General features: G+C 32.1%; 1 protein-coding gene across 1 annotated transcript; it reads left to right on the top strand.

The window, feature by feature from the left end:
• The first annotated feature begins 373 nt into the window (after positions 1 to 373).
• LOC139511823 (mitochondrial glutathione transporter SLC25A40-like) lies at positions 374 to 10,130 on the top strand. Its single transcript, XM_071298924.1, has 9 exons — positions 374 to 640; positions 1,552 to 1,748; positions 3,323 to 3,390; positions 6,051 to 6,181; positions 6,898 to 7,071; positions 7,351 to 7,460; positions 8,020 to 8,095; positions 8,464 to 8,544; positions 8,964 to 10,130. The coding sequence occupies exons 1-9, from the start codon at positions 511 to 513 to the stop codon at positions 9,071 to 9,073; spliced, it is 1,077 nt and encodes a 358-aa protein (XP_071155025.1). The 5' UTR covers positions 374 to 510; the 3' UTR covers positions 9,074 to 10,130.
• Positions 10,131 to 22,194: the final 12,064 nt, after the last annotated feature.

Below are 22,194 nucleotides of genomic sequence, written 5' to 3'. Positions count from 1 at the left end.
AAAACCACAGTTTGATTCAAATGATGGGCTAAGACCATTAGAAAATTTATATCTACATTTTGTATTAGAGTACATTGAAAATGTTATATTAAAAATATGTTTTGGTACATTACTTTGAAGTAGTTTATGAAATAATCCTATTCTCCAAGTTTTATCGAACGCTTTTCTAAGATCAATGAAAGCAGCAAATATTTTGTTTGTTTTTGGATTTATAATTGCTGACAATAGATTTCAAGACAAAGATGTGGTTTGCAGTTCGACTATCTCATGTATCTTTTTTATATAAACTTCGGCAAATTGTCGACGAATACAGATAAATTATAGAACGCACGCCACAGATTTTTCTTGTCGGAGTTATGCGAGTGTTTTACAAAAGGGGAAATTTACATTACTCTTTAAGCTGGAATTAGCAGACTGTTATGAAACTGGACATGCACTCTGGCATGCTAGAAAAGTTGTATTTCCCACTTGTACAGTGAAAAACTATGGGTTAAATATGAGAAAAGTTGCATGGATTGTAGAAGAATGATTAAGAACACAGATGCAGTCGAGACAAATGACGGAATGACAGGAAATGGAATTACTCCAGTTCAGCAAATGATTTCGTCATGCAGTGGAGCATTTGTAACCTCAGTATTTGGTAAATAAATGTGAATGTCAAATGTCAAATAAAAAATGAAGTGGGACATATTGGTCAGTTAACAGTAACAGTCATTCATTATTGGCTGTCACCTTATTATTTTATGCAAAACACTGCGTAAATAAGATTAATGGGTTCAGAGGTCAGAGCTATTTTCCTAAATTGGATCCTAGGCTAAGTGTGCATGGTAATAAATATTCAACATAATTCACAAGAATGTTTTTAGGAAAATTTGAAAGAATGAGACCACTTCAAACCTGAATATTTTAGCAAATCATCATCAACATGATCATGATGATAATAATCATGATAATCAGATAATTTCTGATTTTTTTAATGACAGTTTTAACATGCACATGGCATGACATACACACAGTCATGATAGTGTAATAAGGGAGAAAGCATAAACACATCTGAGGTTTTTTAAATGTGCTGTAGCGGAAGGGGCATTAAGCTTTACCCTTGTCCGTCTGTGCATCAGCTGTCAATCCCTGTGTACGTCATTGCATCCCGAAATTGCTATTTTTTCTCTAATTTAAGTTTGATTCATCTGAATGATTTGAAACATATATTTTTTCAGTCACATTTTTCTCTGGTACTTAGTACTGCATAACTTCCTACTTGGTAAGCAGCTTGATATGGTTAAGTAATAAATAATGTCTGATAATTTTTTTCTGATCTGTCAGAGACCTACAACATGTACAATAGTTTGACTTCTTATTTGCTAATAATATAAGTGCTTTTTGAATAAATCCATACATACCTGATGACTATTGTCATTTCATCAGGTGACTTAATGTTTAGATAGAAATCTGGTCAAAGATCATGATGAGCAAGTTCCCCAAATTCTACTAGTTTCTGATTAAATAAAATCTGAAATATCACGCCATATTGTATTATTATGATTACAGTTACTCCATTGGATGTGATAAAGATACGACTTCAGTCACAGAAGAAACCACTGGTTAAAGGTCAAATTTTTCAGTACTGTAATGGACTAATGGATCATGTATGTGTATGTGCTGTTAATGGAGGTTCAAGTTTAACACCAGCACCAGAGTGTCCATGGTATAAAAGGCCTATACCAAAACCTCTTACTGGCACAGCTGTAAGTTTTAAATATTTGTTATTTGTTATAACATATATCATGTATATTCAGAGTTATCGCCTATCATTGAAAAGTTAATTATGGCTATTTACCGTCATAAACATGATAAATGATTGCATAGAATGCTATTTAAAACCAAAATATAATTTATATACTGTAGTTATTCAGCCTAATGCTTTCACAAAAGAATTTTAAAGATTTTCAGAATATGAAATAAAGAGATGTGTTGTGACTGCCACTTTGACAATCAACATAGTCCAAATTAACACTTCATCGTTAGACATGTAATTTCTACACATGCTAAAGAAAAAAACATGATATCTCTTTATTAATTGGAATTATTGTTACTCTAATGTTACATGAACTAATATTGAGTAGGCTAGCAATATATTTCTTTATTTAAATAAGATTTTGTATGAATGAATGTTGAATTGAGTAGCCAAGAAAAGGGTTTTTGTCGAGCCTGCAACTTTTGTCGCAGAAAGCTTGACATAGGGATAGTGATCCGGCGTTAGCTTACTTCTTAAAAGCTTTATATTTTAGAAGGTGGAAGACCTGGATGCTTCATACTTTGTATATATGGATGCCTCATGTTATGAAGCTTCTGTCAGTCAAATGTCTAATGTCCTTGACCTCATTTTCATGGTTCAGTGATACTTGAAAAAAAGTTAAGATTTTTTGTAATGTTACATTCTCTCATATCATAAGTATTAGGACAACTATATTTGGTATATGCGTACCTTGCAAGGTCCTCATGCCCGTCAGACAGTTTTCATTTGACCTCGACCTCATTTCATGGATCAGTGAACAAGGTTAAGTTTTGGTGGTCAAGTCCATATCTAAGATACTATAAGCAAGAAGGGCTGTAAGGTGTACATGTCAAACTGGCAGGTGTCATCTGGCTTTGACCTCATTTTCATGGTTCAGTGGTTATAGTTAAGTTTTTTTTGTTTTGGTCTGTTACTGTATGCAATAGGTCTACTATATTTGGTGTATGGAAATATTTTATGATCTATATGTCAGTGGCACAGGTTTTATTTGACCTTGACCTTATTTTTCATGATTCATTGCTCAGTGTTAAGTTTTTGTGTCTTGGTCTGTTTTTCTTAAACTATAAGCAATAGGTCAACTATATTTGTTGTATGAAAGAATTTTTAGCTGGACATACCTACCTGCCATGGTTCATCTGACCTTGACCTCATTTTGATGGTTTATTGGTCCATGTTTAGTTTTCTTAGTTAACGTTAAGTTTATGTGACAGTTGTAATAAAGCTTTATATTTAGGACTATCAACATAATATCAATGATTAGTAAAGAAGGCGAGACATTTCAGTGTGTGCACTCTTGTTATTATCAGGTCAGGTATTAACATCTTACACATCATTTTTGCACATGTCACATTTCCTGATAATCACATTAAACATAACAGATCAAAAATTGTAAACTGTAGATATAAATTTTTAAGACATGTCAGATTGTCTTGCAAGTTGAGCTGTCATGTCACAACAGGAATTTAAACCTTGCTCTAATATTGTTTTATTGACTATAGAATTGATGAACTTGTTTTCTTTTAGGATGCCTTTTTCAAGATTCTTAAATATGAAGGTGTTGCTTCCCTTTGGAGTGGATTGCCTCCAACTCTGTAAGTGAGGATGTTACCGTTATGCACAATGATGCATGTTATGTTTTATATTTGAGCTACAAGCTTGTAAAATTGTCTGATTTATCACAATGTACAAATGTATTAATGGACAGTTATTTTATTGACAAATTGAATTAAGCATTTATAAAGTTATCTCTATCAATTTATACAAGGTAAATTTAAAAATCTAAAATAACTGAAGGTACATCTTGGTCATGCATCTTTGATTATACGACCCCAAAAATTATTTCTGCGTCGTATAATGGTATCATGTTGTTGTCGTCCGAAGACGCATTTAGTTTCCGGACAATTACTTTTGTTTTAGTAAATGGATCACTATAAATTTTTACCAGAAGGTTCAATAGCACTAAGGAAGGTTGGGATTGATTTTGGGGGTTATGGCCCAAAAGTGTAGGAATTAGGGGCCAAAAAGGGGGCCCAAAATAAGCATTTTTGTAGTTTTCAAACAATAACTTGTGTTTAAGTGTATGAATCTCTTTGAAATTATACCACAAGTTTCCATACCATGAAGGAATTGTTAGTATTTGCTCTGGGGGTTTTTGCTCAATTTTGTTTTTGGAATTAGGGGCAAAAGGGCCAAAAAGGGGGAAAACTCGGTTTTTTTGGTCAATGGACAATTAAGACAATTTAAAAGCAGTGTAAGGGAGGTAATTCAAAAACATTTAACATACAATGTTCAATGTTGGTTATTTTCTGATTTACATTCCTTATGCTACTTGTAAATTATGTATAAAGAAATGTCAGGTTTTGGACTAATTGCAAAAAAAGGGGGGTGGTAGCAGTTTTCATTTTTTATTCAAATTTTGAAAAGTTTGAAGAAGAAATCTCTCATTGCACAATATTACACAATAAATTTGTAAGATCTTGACATTTGTTTTGTGTCAGAAACTCATATTATGTCAAAATTTGATCACAATCCAAATTCAGAGCTGTATCAAGTTTGAATGTTGTGTCCATACTTGCCCCAACTGTTCAGGGTTCAACCTCTGCAGTCGTATAAAGCTGCGCCCTTACAGAGCATCTGGTTTATTGTGTCATTTGTTTGCTGTCATATTTCCCATCTGGTTTTATTTTTATTCCTTCATGGTTATCTTTACTGTTCGGTGCTTTCAAGCACTATTATTTCTATTACTCCACAGTTATCTGTAAGAATATTCAAATACATCAGCGTCGTCGTCCTGCGTCGTTAACTTTTACAAAAATCTTCTCCTCTGAAACTACTGGGCCAAATTAAACCAAACTTGGCCACAATCATCATTGGGGTATCTAGTTTAAAAAATGTGTCCGGTGACCCGGCCAACTAATCAAGATGGCCGCCACGTGTAAAAATAGAACATAGGGGTAAAATACAGTTTTTGGCTTATAACTAAAAAACCAAAGCATTTAGAGCAAATCTGACATGGGGGTAAAATTGTTGATCAGGTCAAGATCTATCTGCCCTGAAATTTTCAGATGAATCGGACAACCTGTTGTTGGGTTGCTGCCCCTGAATTGGTAATTTTAAGGAAATTTTGCTGTTTTTGGTTATTATCTTCAACATTATTATAGATAGAGATAAACTGTAAACAACAATAATGATCAGCAAAGTCAGATTTACAAATAAGTCAACAGGACCGAAATGGTCAGTTGACCCCATTAGGAGTTATTGCCCTTTATAGTCAATTTTTAACCATTTTTCGTAAATCTTAGTAATCTTTTACAAAAATCTTCTCCTCTGAAACTACAAGTCCAAATTAATCCAAACTTGGCCACAATCATCTTGGGGTATCTAGTTTAAAAAATGTCTCCGGTGACTCGGCCTTCCAACCAAGATGGCCGTCACAGCTAAAAATAGAACATAGGGGTAAAATGCAGTTTTTGGGTTATAACTCAAAAACCAAAGCAGTTAGAGCAATCTGACATGGTGTAAATTTGTTAATCAGGTCAAGATCTATCTGCCCTGAAATTTACAGACCAATTGGACAACCCTTTGTTAGGTTGCTGCCCCTGAATTGGTAATTTTAAGGACATTTTGCTGTTTTTGGTTATTATCTTGAATATTATTATAGATAGAGATAAATTGTAAACAGCAATAATGTACAGTAGACCTAAAAAGAAGTCAACATGACCAAAATGGTCAATTGACCCCCTAAGGAGTTATTGCCCTTTATATAGTCATTTTTTAACAATTTTCACAAAATTTGTAAAATTTTACTAACATTTTCCACTGTAACTACTGGGCCTAGTTCATTATAGATAGAGATAATTGTAAGCAGCAAGAATGTTCAGTAAAGTAAGATCTACAAACACATCACCATCACCAAACCACAATTTTGTCTTGAATTCATCTGTGTCCTTTGTTTAATATTCACCTAGACCAAGGTGAGCAACACAGGCTCTTTAGAGCCTCTAAAAAGAGCCTCTAGTTTAAATATTTATTGTACATGTTATATGCGATGAAAAATAAGCATATATATTAAACATTCTTTTTAAAATTTAGTTTTCCTGAAATCATTATAAATGTCAAAAGGGATGATTGATTTTTGCTTGTTTAACATCCAGTTCGAAGTGAATAGGGATTGAAATTGAACAGGATTGGAATTTGTAGCTATAATATATATTAGTAATTTTGTTTTACTTTTAGTTCTTTTTATTTATAGAGTCATGGCTATTCCTGCCACAGTTATCTATTTTTCATGTTATGAGATATGTCGTAAGAAGTTGGGTTATCATGGAGGATTAGAGGGCAGTGATTGGTGGAAACCCATGATAGCAGGTGCTGCAGCAAGAAGTATGTGTAATGTTATTAAGTGATCATATAGATTGACTGATAGCTTGTATTTTTTTTGTAGTGTGATTCATTTTATGAGTACATAGATGAATTATTTTTTTATCTTACAGGGAAATTACTAAAAACAAGAAACTTTCAGAATTACTAACAAAATTAATGATGAAAATGAAGTGCTTTTTAATATAACTTATAGAAGTTAAGTTTGTTTGTATGCATGACATATGTTTCCATTCATACAGATTTTACCCCATGCATTTCAAAGAATTTATAAAAAAAAATCTGTTTATTTTTCTGAAGAACTATAAATACTAAAATACTACTGTTAATACACCTGAATCACTTATTGCCTTCTGATCCACTTTAGCTTTGAGTTCAGGCATGTATCCAGGAATTTCTATAAAGAGGGGGGGGGGGGGAGTGTCGATCCAACACTCATACTCAACTTTAGCAGTTAAAATTCAAACAGAATGTTGACTTTAACAGTGCTTATTTGTTTTCAAAAGGGGATTCGTACAAACCCTTTGAACCCTGCCTGGCTATGGGTGTGGTGTTTTTGTCTATGGTAGTCAACTAATATTGAGTTCAATGTATCTTTTTTTGAAACAACATGTCATGTCTTAATTATCATGGAATAGAGGATGGGACAACCTTCCTACTTGGTTTAAGTTTTCATGACTTAAAAAATTTAAATAATAGATGTGATTTGTTTTAAACAGCGATGTGTGTGACCGTAATAAGTCCCATAGAAATGATCAGAACCAAATTACAGTCAGAACAGCTATCATACAGCCAAATTAGGAAGTCTCTTGGTCAGTCCATCAAAACTGGAGGTGTTACCATGTTATGGAAAGGCCTAGGACCGACACTGCTTAGAGATGTTCCTTTTTCAGGTAAGATACATGTAGATGTTGAGGTTCACTTTAATATGTTAGGTAATCTGATTATTGAATGGTATGTCATTAAACATGTTAAATTTTTTAAGGTTTAATCAGTTTTTGTGACCATAATTGGCAAAAGCTTTTTTGTGAGCAGGTCCAATCCTGTTGTTTTCACACATCAAGTATTTTTCTAAGTTATTGCATGTAAAATATGGAATTCATACATATGTATTTTTGTTTGAGTTGAGTGATTTTTTTCTGAACTATTAACATGTACAACTTCACTTTCAGCACTGTATTGGTTGTCCTATGAGAGTATGAAAGCTCGTGTACTGCTACAGAGAGGACCATCTCAAATGACATTTGCAGAGAGTTTCACCGCTGGTGCTGTATCTGGGACAGTGAGTATTTACATGTCGGGACAACTATCATTACTAAGGTCAGAAGGGTCGGTCGACAAAAGGGTGTAAGGGGTGAATTTGTAAAAAAACAACCTGCAATAATCAGCAAAAGAGTGCAAATCTTTCATCTTTATATTGGATACCTTAACTTAAACCTTAACACAAAAATCCTTATAAAGAACTATAGCTGGGTTTTGAAGTTTTTTGACTTACCCGTTACATCTTTTTGAATGTATCACCAACATTGGACCTACTGTGAAATATGACATTATTGAGCAAAGCATATGTATCCAAACAACTGCATTATTGAGCTATGCATGTCCTAAAAAACTGAGCGGTGAACAATACTATACATTGTCATTCCTGGGCCTTTTATAGCTGACTATGTGGTATGGGCTTTGCTCATTGTTGAAGGCCATATGGTGACCTGTAGTTGTTAATTTCTGTGTCATTTTGGGTTCTTGTGGACAGTTTTCTCATTGGCAATCATACCACATCTTCTTTTTTATATATAATCTTCACTCCAACTTTTTCATTTATCTGAAACTTTTATTTACAGATTGCTGGTATCCTGACTCTGCCTTTTGATGTGATTAAGACACACAGACAGATTGAGTTAGGAGAAGTATTAAAAGGTAAACATGTCAATGGACAATTAAAGTGCTTGATGACGTGATCACTAACCCATTGTTATTGGACATATGATGACCTTGTACCTTTATGTCTTACACTTACTTCCTGTTTTCTTATATTTTTAATTCACTATTTGCTAAGCACAGCATACTAATCATTCTTGGTGCATACATATTTTATGTGATGTTTTTGTAAAGATGTACAAGTCCTTTGGAATTTTTTCCACTTATGAGTTTGTTAGAACAGTTGATTATATCTGACTTGCTGGCCATTTGCCAAACCACAAGTTCAAGTTAAGATATATTTTTGCCTTTACATGAATGTTAATGTATGAGTGCAATATACATTTGCTCCATTTGTTTTTTTATAGAAAACAAAAATGCAACTAGGTCAACATGGAAACTCATGATGAAAATGCAAGCTGATCATGGATACCATGCTCTCTTTACAGGTATGTATTATATATCAGCTTAGGAGTAATTCCCTTTTACCAATTTATACAATTAATGAATGAAGAAAAATACAATACAATATAATGTTGACCCTTTGTCATGTTGGTTGTGTTGCTTAAAAAATTGACAATTGTCATTCATGCAACAATTATAAATTTAGGAAATGCTTTAAGCGTATACACATGTCATGTTTGTCAAAGATACGAGGCTGTACACCAGATGAACATTTCATCTATGCAAGACTCATCAATGACACTTGAAGTAAAACATTTGCAAAGCCAAACAAAATCGGGAAGCATCTCATATTTATAAGAAAGAAAAAAAATGTTTGAAAAAAAAGAGAATCAATAGCAGCTGACACAGATTTATCACATTTATATACACATTGCTAACAAGTATTGTCTGGTTTTAATTTCAGGACTGCTTCCCAGAACCATGAAGGTAGCTCCAGCTTGCGCCATCATGATCAGTTCATATGAATACTTCAAGGCTTACTTCAGAGAACAAAACAGACTGAATCCTTCATAGTTTTAACTGTCAGATAAACAACACAAACAATGAAGTGTTCACTGTGTGAAATCCTTATTGAATATTAAACTGGACGGAGGAACTATTCCACATATCTAATCTTGTACAGATGTCATCTGGCAGTTTGTTGATGGTTCGTTCAAGAATGGTGCAAATGCAGCTATAAACTAGCTCATGACATTTTAACTTTTGTAAGTTTAAGGAATGTTTTGTAAACATAAGCATGGTCAAGTGATATTTATATGTGAACATAAGTACAATCTGATTAACATACAAATCCTTTGTTTATGCTTTACTTTCAAAGATATGAAAGCGCTCAGTTCCATGTTCTGTTTGAAGACCTTTCGAGACCCTCTGGTATTGTTGTATTGATACACACCTTCCACAATTGGAAAGCTAAAATTTCATTGGTCAATGTAATGATTTTCAGATCAGAAAGTATAACGGTGTTTGGTCAGACTAGTGAGCAAAAAATGGACACAGGATGTGTATTTTAATCAAATGGACATAGTATCAAATTGTAAAATAATGGTACTAGTGCATGAAAGAGATACTCTTTATGTCTGTTGTGAATGTAATACAATTGATGCCAAATATTTTCTTATTTAAATAACTGATTTTTCTGAATTATTGATGATCTTGTGTGTATGACTGCATTGTATAATTGATAATCAAAGGCAAGTTATTCAGAAAGACAGATCTGACTGTTATTACGGTGCTCATGTTCATATTAAGAAAATGTAACATGTGTTCAGATTAAAAATGTTGATTGTAATGTGTTTTCTATATGTTTTTTAATCATATTCCAAATTTGTGTATGTTTCTGCTATAAAGTTGTCAGATACAATTTTGATATTATTATTTATTTATGTAATGGTATAGTTCTGTATCATAGGACTTTAACAAGTATTTTTATTACATGATTGAACAAATGAAAGTAGTTATTAGTATATGGTTGTGTAATTTATTAATTCTTTCATATTTAAATCTTACATCTTCTATCATTTTTATACTTTTTAAAGATAATCAATCCCTTAACTTATGCAATTTAAGAAAATAATTATTTAAAAAAAAGAGTTTTAAGAATCTGCTTTTATACTGCACTCGTTCTATTTGAGCAGTCAAAATGCATTGACCGTATATTTCTATGTCATATACAGTCACTGACCTGATATCACTTTTCCTCATGAATATTTAAATAGAAATTGTCCAAATTATATTTAATTATTCATACGACCTCTTCAACCTGTTCTTGTTTCCAATGTAAACAACGATGCGTTTAACGACTAAAACTTGTTTCTTTTACAAATTTTGGGAAAACATATTTCACTTATTAATATTTTTTGTTTGCAACCTATAAATCGTTATGTTTTATGTTTATTGTTGATATTTTAGTCTGTAAACAAACGAATTCGTTCACCATTGATTGCTGTTTTCAAAAGGTAATGATGTACATTTCATCGTGTTGTATATTTCTATGCCTGTGTGATATGAGGCCTTTTAAAAGGGAGATTTTCCCCAATATTTAAATCAAATAAATAACATGAACACACTAAACAACAATTGAAAATATTTTTTTTAGATTGCAGTATAAAGACAATAATAGTGCATTGACTTGACATATCAACGATATAAGGATTCGGCCCGAAACGGGGAAAATGCTCGGCACAGCCTCGCATTTCCCCGTTTCTAAGCCTCATCCTTATATCGTTGATATGTCAAGTCAATGCACTATTATTGTCTATTTATGTGTGCACATTGATGCATATTATTTAAATCTATGGCTTTTATTAAATCTTAAGAATAAACAACATAATTTCTTCATACTAAATTGTTCCTATTGATATACATGCATGTATACATGTACATGTATGGCAACAAGGAGACATACCAACTTTATATTTGGTAATGATTATCAACTCCTTTGAACTGTTTGAAATGTAAAAATGAAGTAGATTTAAGATGTGGTGTCAGCTGAGATCTGTTCACTCTTGACAGTTCATTTAAATAATAAATAACTGTCAATAGTGGAATAGTATTGTACTTGACATAGTGAAGTAATAAACAAATATTTATTTTATAATTAAAACCAATTTAGAAATAAAGGTTTATGGCAAGCCATTTATAGTTTATAAGATATCTCATATAATTTATCAGATATCTTATAAACTTTAGAAGATATCTTATAAAGTATATAAGATATCTTATATAACATTAAATATATCTTATATAATATGTCAGATATCTTATATAATATATAAGATATCTCATAAAAATGAAATTATATCAGATATCTTATATATTATAGGAGATATCTTATATATATTATAGGAGATATCTTATATATTATAGGAGATATCTTATATACTATAGGAGATATCTAATTTAGTTTATAAGATATCTCATAAAGTTTATAAGATGTCTTCTAAAGTTAATAAGATATCTTATATAGTTTATCAGATATCTTATATAATTGTCTTTATAAGATATCTCATAAACTATATAAAATATCTTATAAACTTTATGAGATATCTTATAAACTATATAAGATATATTATAAACTATATAAGATATCTTATAAACTATATGAGATATCTTATAAACTATATAAGATATCTTATATAAAAATTGTTTATAAGATATCTCATATACTTTATAAGATATCTTATAAACTATATAAGATATCTTATAAACTTTAGGAGATATCTTATAAACTTTAGGAGATATCTTCTATAATATATGAGATATCTTATAAAAATGAAATTATATAATATACAATTATGGCCCATTGAAAAGGTGAATATCCAAAATTGTCAACATGAGAAGGTTATTTCATTGAGGGCGCAGCCCGAAGTGAAATAACTTTTAAGGGTTGACAATTTTGGATATTCACCTTTTCAACGGGCCACAATTGTTTTATTATACCGAACTAACAGTGGAAGAGCATTTCGAGCATTTACTATAGTCTATATTTTTAACATAACACACAGAACTTTACTGATATTTGAAAATACATTTGTGTTCGTATTTCTCGAATTTACAACAAAAGTAGAATCTTTTTGTAAAATATTGATGGCCCTGAAAAGGACCGTTTATAAGAGATGTCATCGGCTGCTGGAACTCTCAGCTCTATTGATGTCCAATGCCTTATTCCCTCGTCTCTCGATGGGCTTCCAGTGTAACGTGAACGCTGCCATTTTGTTTATTTACATCTGTGACGTCATTTTCACGGGAGGTAACTCAAGTACAAATAAACAAACTCAAAAGGTTATTCACCGGTGAATAATAGGGTTATTCTTGGTTATTCACCGCTGGTGTAAATGTTTAGGGTTATTCGTCCTTCCTTGCAATTGAACGAAAAACAACTGAATTATTCCATGTCACGTGATAACGTTTCACCCAATAGAATTGTTTAAAATATATGTAAGGTATAATAAGATATATTATTATACCTTACATATATTTCAAACAATTCTATTGGTTAAAACGTTATCACGTGACATGGAATAATTCAGTTAATTTTTATTCAATTGCAAGGAAGGACGAATAACCCTATTATTCACCGGTGAATAACCTTTTGAGTTTGTTGATTTGCACTTGAGTTACCTCCCATGAAAATGACGTTACAGACGTAAATAAACAAAATAGCAGCGTTCACGTTACACTGAAAGCCCATCGAGAGACTAGGAAATAAGGCATAGGACATAAATAGAGCTGAGAATGCCAGCAGCCGATGATATCTCTTATAAACGGTCCTTTTGAGGGCCATCAATATTTTTACAAAAAGATTCTACTTTTGTTGTAAATTCGGGAAATTCGAACACCAATGTATTTTCAAACATCAGTCTGTGTGTTATGTTAAAAATATAGACTAGCAAGCGTTCGAAATGGCTTTCCACTGTTAGTTCGGTATAATAAAACAATTGTGGCCACTTAGAATCGATGAATATCCAAAATTGTCAACCCTTAAAAGTTATTTCACTTTGGGCTGCGCCCTCAATGAAATAACCTTCTCGTGTTGACAATTTTGGATATTCACTTTTTCAACGGGCCATAATTGTATATTATAGGAGATATCTTGAAATTCGAATAAATAGTAAAACAGCTTGCCATAAAGGTTTATATTATTATGTCATAAAAAGTCATATAAAAGTCATGTCATTCTAACTAACTAAAATGAAATACTAAAAACTTAATTAACCTGTATCTTGAAATCTTATTACATTTTATAGAATTATCATAAATTTGTTATTGATGCAAACTAAGTTATGATGTTCGTGGTTTATTTTTACAAGTAATTTTATGTACATAAAATGTATGGGTGTTTTTTAAGTTTGAATGTGATGTATTTAGAATGCTGCATTATGTATTATGTATTAATTATGATGAAGTCGAAGTTTTAAAAAATATTCAAGGTGCATTTATAGAATTAATTTTTATTTTGAAAAGGAAATAGTCACTATGAGGCTAAAAATGTGATATTCATGTACCCATGGAAGGAAATTTATATGATTTGTAAAGAAGAAGTTTTCTGTCCCTATATCAGGGGCTAATCAAGGTTTTTGAAAAAGGTAAAATCCATAAAATGTATTATATTTTAGATTTTATGCTAAATAATCTTATAAACATTCATATGAAAAAACCATTGGTGCCCTCTACACCCTCTGTATCAACCAGTATCAATAGTTGCTTCAGGAATACTAAAATGCAGAGGCGGATTTAGGGGGGGGGGGGCGCCAGGTCCCCCTTTTTGGGAAAAAATATGGTTGTTTATATAGGGAATCACTGAAGCGTGACTGGAGCGGACCCCCTCTTAGGTCAGTCAGTGGGCCCCCACTTATGAAAATTTCTAGATCCCCCGGTGAAATGTGTGGTATTATCCCCATCTATATACCTAGTAAGCAGATTGTTTATTTACAAATAGTTGGGACATTTTAAATGCATTTTCTTTTGACTGAACTTAGCGTGAGATAAATAGACTGTTGAACAACTACATATTAAATGAAGATAGTTGTATAGAAATAAAGTGGTGAATGAGAAAGTCTGAAAATGAATGATTTTACCTGTGCTTTTTGAAGACGATTTCAAAACAATCATATGAAATATGTTATTGACCATAATTTCTGGTTTTGAATGTACTCTTTTGATGGTTAGCTCAAGTACATTTTCTGTATAATTATGTAGTTAATTTAATGTGAACTCAATTGAAAGTCATAAGACGAGTTAAATGCACATACAAATAAATGTAAATATTAAATAGATATACAATTACTGTAAATTCAGAAATTATTGCAATGTTTATTTATTGTGAAAGATGCGACAAGCAAGGCTTCCAAAACGGTAATATATTCCGGTCATGACGGAAACTTTCATAAAAAGTCCGGCTGCTCTCAGCCTCAAACGGTCAAATAGAATTGGTTTGCCACTTTTTATACGACCGCAAAATTTGAAAAATTTTTCGTCGTATATTGCTATCACGTTGGCGTCGGCGTCGTCGTCGTCGTCCGGCGTCCGAATACTTTTAGTTTTCACACTCTAACTTTAGTAAAAGTGAATGGAAATCTATGAAATTTTAACACAAGGTTTATGACCACAAAAGGAAGGTTGGTATTGATTTTGGGAGTTTTGGTCCCAACATTTTAGGAATTAGGGGCCAAAAAGGGCCCAAATAAGCATTTTCTTGGTTTTCGCACTATAACTTTAGTTTAAGTTAATAGAAATCTATGAAATTTTGACACAAGGTTTATGACCACAAAAGAATGGTTGGGATTGATTTTGGGAGTTTAGGTTTCAACAGTTTAGGAATTAGGGGCCAAAAAAGGGCCCAAATAAGCATTATTCTTGGTTTTCGCACAATAACTTTAGTTTAAGTAAATAGAAATCAATGAAATTTAAACACAATGTTAATGACTACAAAAGAAAGGTTGGTATTGATTTTGGGAGTTTAGGTCCCAACAGTTTAGGAATTAGGGGCCAAAAAGGGACCCAAATAAGCATTTTTCTTGGTTTTCGCACCATAACGTTAGTATAAGTAAATAGAAATCTATGAAATTTAAACACAAGGTTTATGACCATAAAAGGAAGGTTGGTATAGATTTTGGGAGTTTTGGTCCCAACAGAATAAGGGGCCCAAAGGGTCCAAAATTTAACTTTGTTTGATTTCATCAAAATTGAATAATTTGGGTTCTTTGATATGCCGAATCTAACTGTCTTGACTGTGTATGTAGATTCTTAACTTTTGGTCCCGTTTTCAAATTGGTCTACATTAAGGTCCAAAGGGTCCAAAATTAAACTTAGTTTGATTTTGACAAAAAATGAATCAGTTAGGTTCTTTGATATGCTGAATCTAAAAATGTACTTAGATTCTTGATTATTGGCCCAGTTTTCAAGTTGGTCCAAATCGGGGTCCAAAATTAAACTTTGTTTGATTTCATCAAAAATTGAATAAATGGGGTTCTTTGATATACCAAATCTAACTGTGTATGTAGATTCTTCATTTTTGGTCCCGTTTTCAAATTGGTCTACACTAAAGTCCAAAGGGTCCAAAATTAAACTTAGTCTGATTTCAACAAAAATTGAAATCTTGGGGTTCTTTGATATGCTGAATCCAAAAATGTACTTAGATTTTTTTATTATGGGCCCAGTTTTCAAGTTGGTCCAAATCAGGATCTAAAATTATTATATTAAGTGTTGTGCAATAGCAAGTCTTTTCAATTGCACAGTATTGCGCAATGGCAAGAAATATCTAATTGCACAATATTGTGAAATAGCAATTTTTTTTTTTATTAGAGTTATCTTTCTTTGTCCAGAATAGTAAGCAAGAAATATCTAATTGCAAAATATTGTGCAATAGCAAGATTTTTTTTTAATTGGAGTTATCTTTCTTTGTCCAGAATCAACTTAAATCTTTGTTATATACAATATACAATGTATATTCACTTTTTACTACCAACTGATAAATTATAATAAATAACATTCAGTGATAACAAGCAGTTTTTTTTACATTTTAATATTTTATGATGTATTTAAATGAGTAGTTATTGTTGCAAACTCCATTAGAAATTTTAATTGAGATTAGTTTTGGAATAAGGGAAAGGGGGATGTGATTAAAAAAATTGGGTTCAATTTTTCTCATTTGAAATTTCATAAATAAAAATCAAACATTTTTATGCCCCACCTACGATAGTAGAGGGGCATTATGTTTTCTGGTCTGTGCGTCCGTCCGTCCGTCCGTCTGTCCGTTCGTTCGTCCGTCCGTTCGTCCGTCCGTCTGTCCCGCTTCAGGTTAAAGTTTTTGGTCAAGGTAGTTTTTGATGAAGTTTAAGTCCAATCGACTTCAAACTTAGTACACATGTCCCCTATGATATGATCTTTCTAATTTTAATGCCAAATTAGAGTTTTTACCCCAATTTCACGGTCCACTGAACATGGAAAATGATAGTGCGAGTGGGGCATTCGTGTACTGAGGACACATTCTTGTTTTGAGAGGATTAATATTCAACAGCATATTGAATTGCTCTAAGAGAAAACAAAAATTTTAAGTTCATTAGAACACATTCATTCTGTGTCAGAAACCTATGCTGTGTCAACTATTTAATCACAATCCAAATTTAGAGCTGAATCCAGCTTGAATGTTGTGTCCATACTTGCCCCAACCGTTCAGGGTTCAACCTCTGCGGTCGTATAAAGCTACGCCCTGCGGAGCATCTGGTTGTTATTCAAGGCATTTTTCATAAAACGGTCATTTTAATTTTGACCAACTATCGATCATTAAAAATGTCCGTTTGAGGCTTTGGACATGTCCGCTTGGGCATACTATTTCACAAAGATATTTCGGTCATAATTGGGTTTATTACAACAGATGCAGCAAATTTAAGATTCTTTGAAGTGTCTCAGTTAGTCTAATTCTCTGGATACATAAATGTACGGCTTGGTCTTTAGCTTGTGTACATCAATAAAAAGTAGAAAAACATGTTTTCTTTTATTTAAATCGCCGACAAGGTCATAATTGCAAAAATTTAACTCACATTTTTTTTTTATTAGAATTAAACAAGATCTATCTTAAAATTACAAAAATTAAAATCACATTTTAGTCTTAAATGACTAAATTGCAATAATAATAGCTCACAATAATTTCTGAAATTACAGCATTCTTTAATTCTGAAAATTACATAACTTGTGTTTGAATATTAAAAAGTATATAAGTTGTACCAATCACGTTGTGTCATGATGCCACAGGTTACTAACAGTAGTATTGAGACGTAATTTATTAAAAACTTATATAAAAAAAGTGAGCATTTATATTATGTACATGTATATAGACTAAATATCACTTTTTATAAATTTGAGCATTGTTACTGAATGAATTGATTTGATATCTTAAAACAATGTTAAAAATAACATGTTTTAAATACGAAATAAATTGTTAATATAAAGAAATTAAACTGTATTTTCTCTTAATTACCATAGCTCTAAGTTAGCTCTTGTTGCACAAATAATCTTCAGGTCTGTCATTGTCTGTTGTCATTGTTATTTTGCAAGGGCTGGCTATATATCAGAGTGTAAATAAGGCAAGGAATATCAATAATCTTTCTCCTCTGTGAATTCATCATAATTTATAGGGTACACATTTTTGTTGATTTTGTTCAATGAATCTAGCCAGAAATTTTTCAGTGTTGTTCCAAAAAATAATTTCTTTCAGGCTTGTATGCAGCCCCCCAAAAAAATTAAATCAAATATCCTAAATTAAATATATATTCTTTTTTAATCCCCGAAAATTGGTACCACATTAATAAAGGAATCAAAATTAGTTGCGGCCACACTTTTTCTAGGCTGGCACAAAAAAAGAATGTATATGTAATATTAATCATAATACAAAAATACATACATGTACTTTACAACACTGCTTTTATTCTAATGACTTTTTTAAAATCAAAGACTTAAGTATAAATCATTACACATCCATGTACTGTAGAACCATAAAGAAACAAGTACAAACATAAAAAAACATAATTTGTGCATTGTATTATTGGAATAGATTATAGTTTTTCATATCAAAAGGGGGAGGGGTGTTTGTATTTAACCAAGGATCTTTGAGGAGTGAAATTATGTATGAGACAGCAAAAAGTAAAAAATCCTCTCATCAGTAATATATTATGCATGGTATATGTCAATCAGACAGCAATTTATGAAACCCACTTACGCACAAAGAAACAAATATTATTTAACAAAATAATTCTGTTTTGAAGTTAAGATTGTGGATTGCACTAAGTGCAAACAAATCTTGCCACGTGCTTGATAATTGTGTGTAGATATATTCTAGGAATCTGTAATTCAATATAGTTATCATTTGTTGCTGTATATTACTGCAAACCGTGTTAGATCCTCATGGGTTATCAAAATTGGTAAAAAAAACCCTTGTAGTCCATGTATATTATATTTTTTTTCCGTTTGTTCTGTACTTAAGAACTTAATAACAGCAGTTGATTTTTCTTGCTTTAATTATTTTCATTTTGTATATTGTTGTCTCGTTTACAATAATACCACATATCCCTATTTTATATAGGCGGTATTTTCCGTCTACTTCATATAATTGCTATTGCCATTTTTGTGCAGTTCAACTACAAAAAAAAATCCAGGCAGGTGACAAAATACATCTATGCATGGTAAATGAACATAAACACTAGAATTGAAAACTAAAAGATATAAGTAAAAGAAAGAAAAAGCAGAAAATATTTTATACAGACACTCAAAATTACTTTTTGAAAATTTTTAAAGCCAATATCCAATACAATGTGACAGCTGGGAACAGTATATCTAACGATATATATGTTCATTGTCACAGTATTAATTTTCTTTATCAATGATAAATGATGATAATGCATGTAAGATGCTTTTAAAGTTTAAACATATTACTGCAATTTTGAAGGGGTATTTTTTCTCAATTTTGAAGGGTCAATTAAAGTAGCTAGAAGTTTCTTACTTTACTGTTACAAATAATGCAAATATATTATATAATACCTGAATGTAAGCAATTCATATGATATATAGGTGACGTCCTTTAGGCCACTCTACCCCCACCTGTTTGATAACTTGAAAACGGTCGAGATCCCCACCCCTGAACCGGGTACAAGTTTAGGACAATATAATAAATCAAATAAAATATAAGGGGAGTCCCTGGAGTCACACAGGGGGGGGGGGGGGGGGGGGGGGGGGGGAGAACCTGGTAACGGTCAAGATCCCCACCCTTTAACCCTATATATTCATGTTAATGACAATATAAAAAATCAAATGAAATACACCCCAACACTCCTGTTTTAGAATTTAAAAATTGTCGAGATCCCAACCCCTAAACCATATATATTCATGTAAAGGACAATATAACAAATCAGATGAAATATAGGGGGAGTCCTTTGGGTCATCCCATCCCCTCCTGTTTGAAAATTTGAAAACGGTTGAGATCCCCACCCCTCGACCATATATATATTCATGTATTGGACAATATAACAATTCAAATGAAATATAGGGGGAGTATCTGTGGTCACCCACCTCTCCTGTTTGAGAACTTGGAAACGATGGAGATCCCCACACCGAAACAATAAATATTCATTTATGGGCCAATATAACTAATTGAATGACATATAGGGGAAGTCCCTGGGGTCACCCTACCCACTCCTGTTTGAGAACTTGGAAACCGATGAGATCCCCACCCCTAAACCATATATATTTATGTATGGGACAATATAATAAATGAAATGAAATGTAGGGGAAGTCCCTAGGGTCACCCTACCCCTTCCTATTTAAGAACTTGAAAACCATAGAGATCCCCACCCCTTAACCATAAGTATTCATGTATAGGACAAAATAACAAATCATTTACATTTACTTTCTGCAGGTCAGTCAGACCTCACCTTTGATCCCTGTAGTAGTGAACATTTGTCTGATTCGTGTCTCATAACTTTTGTATTATAGAACACAAACTCAGTTTTCTTTCCAGGGAAACCAGTCCATTCATACTATTACATGTTCGTACTAAGTCAACTTCTACTACTAGTAGTCAACTAAAACCAAGTAAACAACTGCAGTCATTGCAAACTCAGTTGTACCGTAAAAAAATATGCATTGATATATGCATTGCTTTTGAAACCTTGATAACATATAAATTATTTGCCTTAATAATTAATTCATTAGATAAAAATAAAATTAATGTACTATATATATGAATGTTAAATGCTGAAGCAATATTGCCACAGTTTTCATAATTACGTTTGCCTTGTTTTTGGTTTTTGGTTAACTGCCTTCAGCCCTTACAGCGCTTTGATTTTACGAATTTTTGCGTTTTTTATACGACCACAAAAACATTTTGCGGTCGTATATTGGTATGACGTTGGTGTTGTCGTCATTGTCGTCATTGTCATCATCGTCGTCGTCCGAAGACACATTGGTTTTCGCACTATTACTTTAGTTTAGGTAAATAGAAATCTATGAAATTTAAACACAAGGTTTATGACCACAGAAGGAAGGTTGGGATTGCTTTTGGGAGTTTTGGTTCCAATAGTTTAGGAATAAGGGGCCACAACTTTAGTATAAGTGAATAGAAATCTGTGAAATTTAAACGCAAGGTTAATAACCACAAAAGGAAGGTTGGGATTGATTTTGGGAGTTTTGGTCCCAATAGTTTAGGAATTAGGGGCCAAAAAGGGGCCCAAAAAAGCATTTTTCTTGGTTTTCGCACCATAACTGTAGTATAAGTAAATAGAAATCTATGAAATTTAAACACAAGATTTATGACCATAAAAGAAAGGTTGTGAATGATTTTGGGAGTTTTGGTCCCAACAGTTTAGGAATTAGGGGTCCAAAGGGTCCAAAATTTAACTTTGTTTGATTTCATGAAAAATTGAATAATTTGGGTTCTTTGATATGCTGAATTCAAAAATGTACTTAATTTTTTTATTATTGGCCCAATTTTCAAGTTGGTCCAAATCGGGGTCCAAAATTAAACTTTGTTTGATTTCAACAAAAATTGAATCCTTGGGGTTCTTTGATATGCTGAATTCTAACCATGTATTAAGATTTTTGCTTATGGGGCCAGTTTTCAAGTTGGTCCAAATCATGGTCCAAAATTAAACTTTGTTTGATATCAACAAAAAATGAATCCTTGGGGTTCTTTAATATGCTGAATTTATAATGTATTTAGATTTTTGATTATAGGGCCAGTTTTCAAGTTGGTCCAAATCGGGGTCCAAAATTAAACTTTGTTTGATTTCAACAAATATTGAATATGTGGGGTTCTTTGATATATGCTGAATCTAACCATGTATTTAGATTTTTGATATTTGGGCCTGGTTATCAAATTGGTCCACATTGAGGTCTAAAGGGTCCAAAATTGAAATTTATTTGATTTCATCAAAAATTGAATTCTTTGGGTTCTTGATATGCTGAATCTTACCATGTATTTAGATTTTGGATATTGGACCATAAAAGGTAAATGTCCAATTTAAAATTTTTATGTTTTTAAGTTTAAGTTGTTAGACCATATTCATTCTGTGTCAGAAACCTATGTTGTGTCAACTATTTAATCACAATCCAAATTCAGAGCTGTATCAACTTCAAGCTTGAATGTTGTGTCCATACTTGCCCCAACTATTCAGGGTTCGAACTCTGCGGTCGTATAAAGCTGCACCCTGCGGAGCATCTGATTTAAACAAGTTTTAGTTGAAATAGAGAGACATTGACTTGTTAGCAAAAAACTATCAACAGGACAAAATTTACAAAAAGGTCAGATTGCAAAATAAATGGATATATTACATTTTAACATAATTCAGTCATGTTGAATAAGTAAAAGCCATTCATCTTCCATTCATTTTAAAGAAAAAAATAGTAGATTAAAAACTGTAGATAACCAAAAGAAATTTTTTTTTTCAATTTAATTTGCGTTTTGGACAAGAACTATTTAACGCAGATATATATAATTTGATGTTCTGTTTCTGTGGTTCATAAGTGTTTCTTGTTTCTTTTTTTTTTTATATAGCTTAGACCGTTGGTTTCCCCGTTTGAATGGTTTTACGCTAGTAATTTTGGGGCCCTTTATAATAGCTTGCTGTTTGGTGTGATCCTAGGCT

The sequence above is a fragment of the Mytilus edulis genome, chromosome 2 (genome assembly GCF_963676685.1).
Source record: "Mytilus edulis chromosome 2, xbMytEdul2.2, whole genome shotgun sequence".
NCBI lineage: Eukaryota > Metazoa > Mollusca > Bivalvia > Mytilida > Mytilidae > Mytilus > Mytilus edulis.
Note: the sequence above shows the minus strand (reverse complement) of the source record. Positions and strands in the feature narration are given on the sequence as shown.

Excerpts from the sequence above, each read along its gene's own strand:
- LOC139511823 (XM_071298924.1), top strand. The coding sequence starts at position 511 with ATGGATTGTAGAAGAATGATTAAGAACACAGATGCAGTCGAGACAAAT. Across the intron at positions 1,749-3,322 it reads AACCTCTTACTGGCACAGCT|GATGCCTTTTTCAAGATTCT; the intron begins GTAAGTTTTAAA and ends GTTTTCTTTTAG. Across the intron at positions 7,461-8,019 it reads CTGGTGCTGTATCTGGGACA|ATTGCTGGTATCCTGACTCT; the intron begins GTGAGTATTTAC and ends TTTTATTTACAG.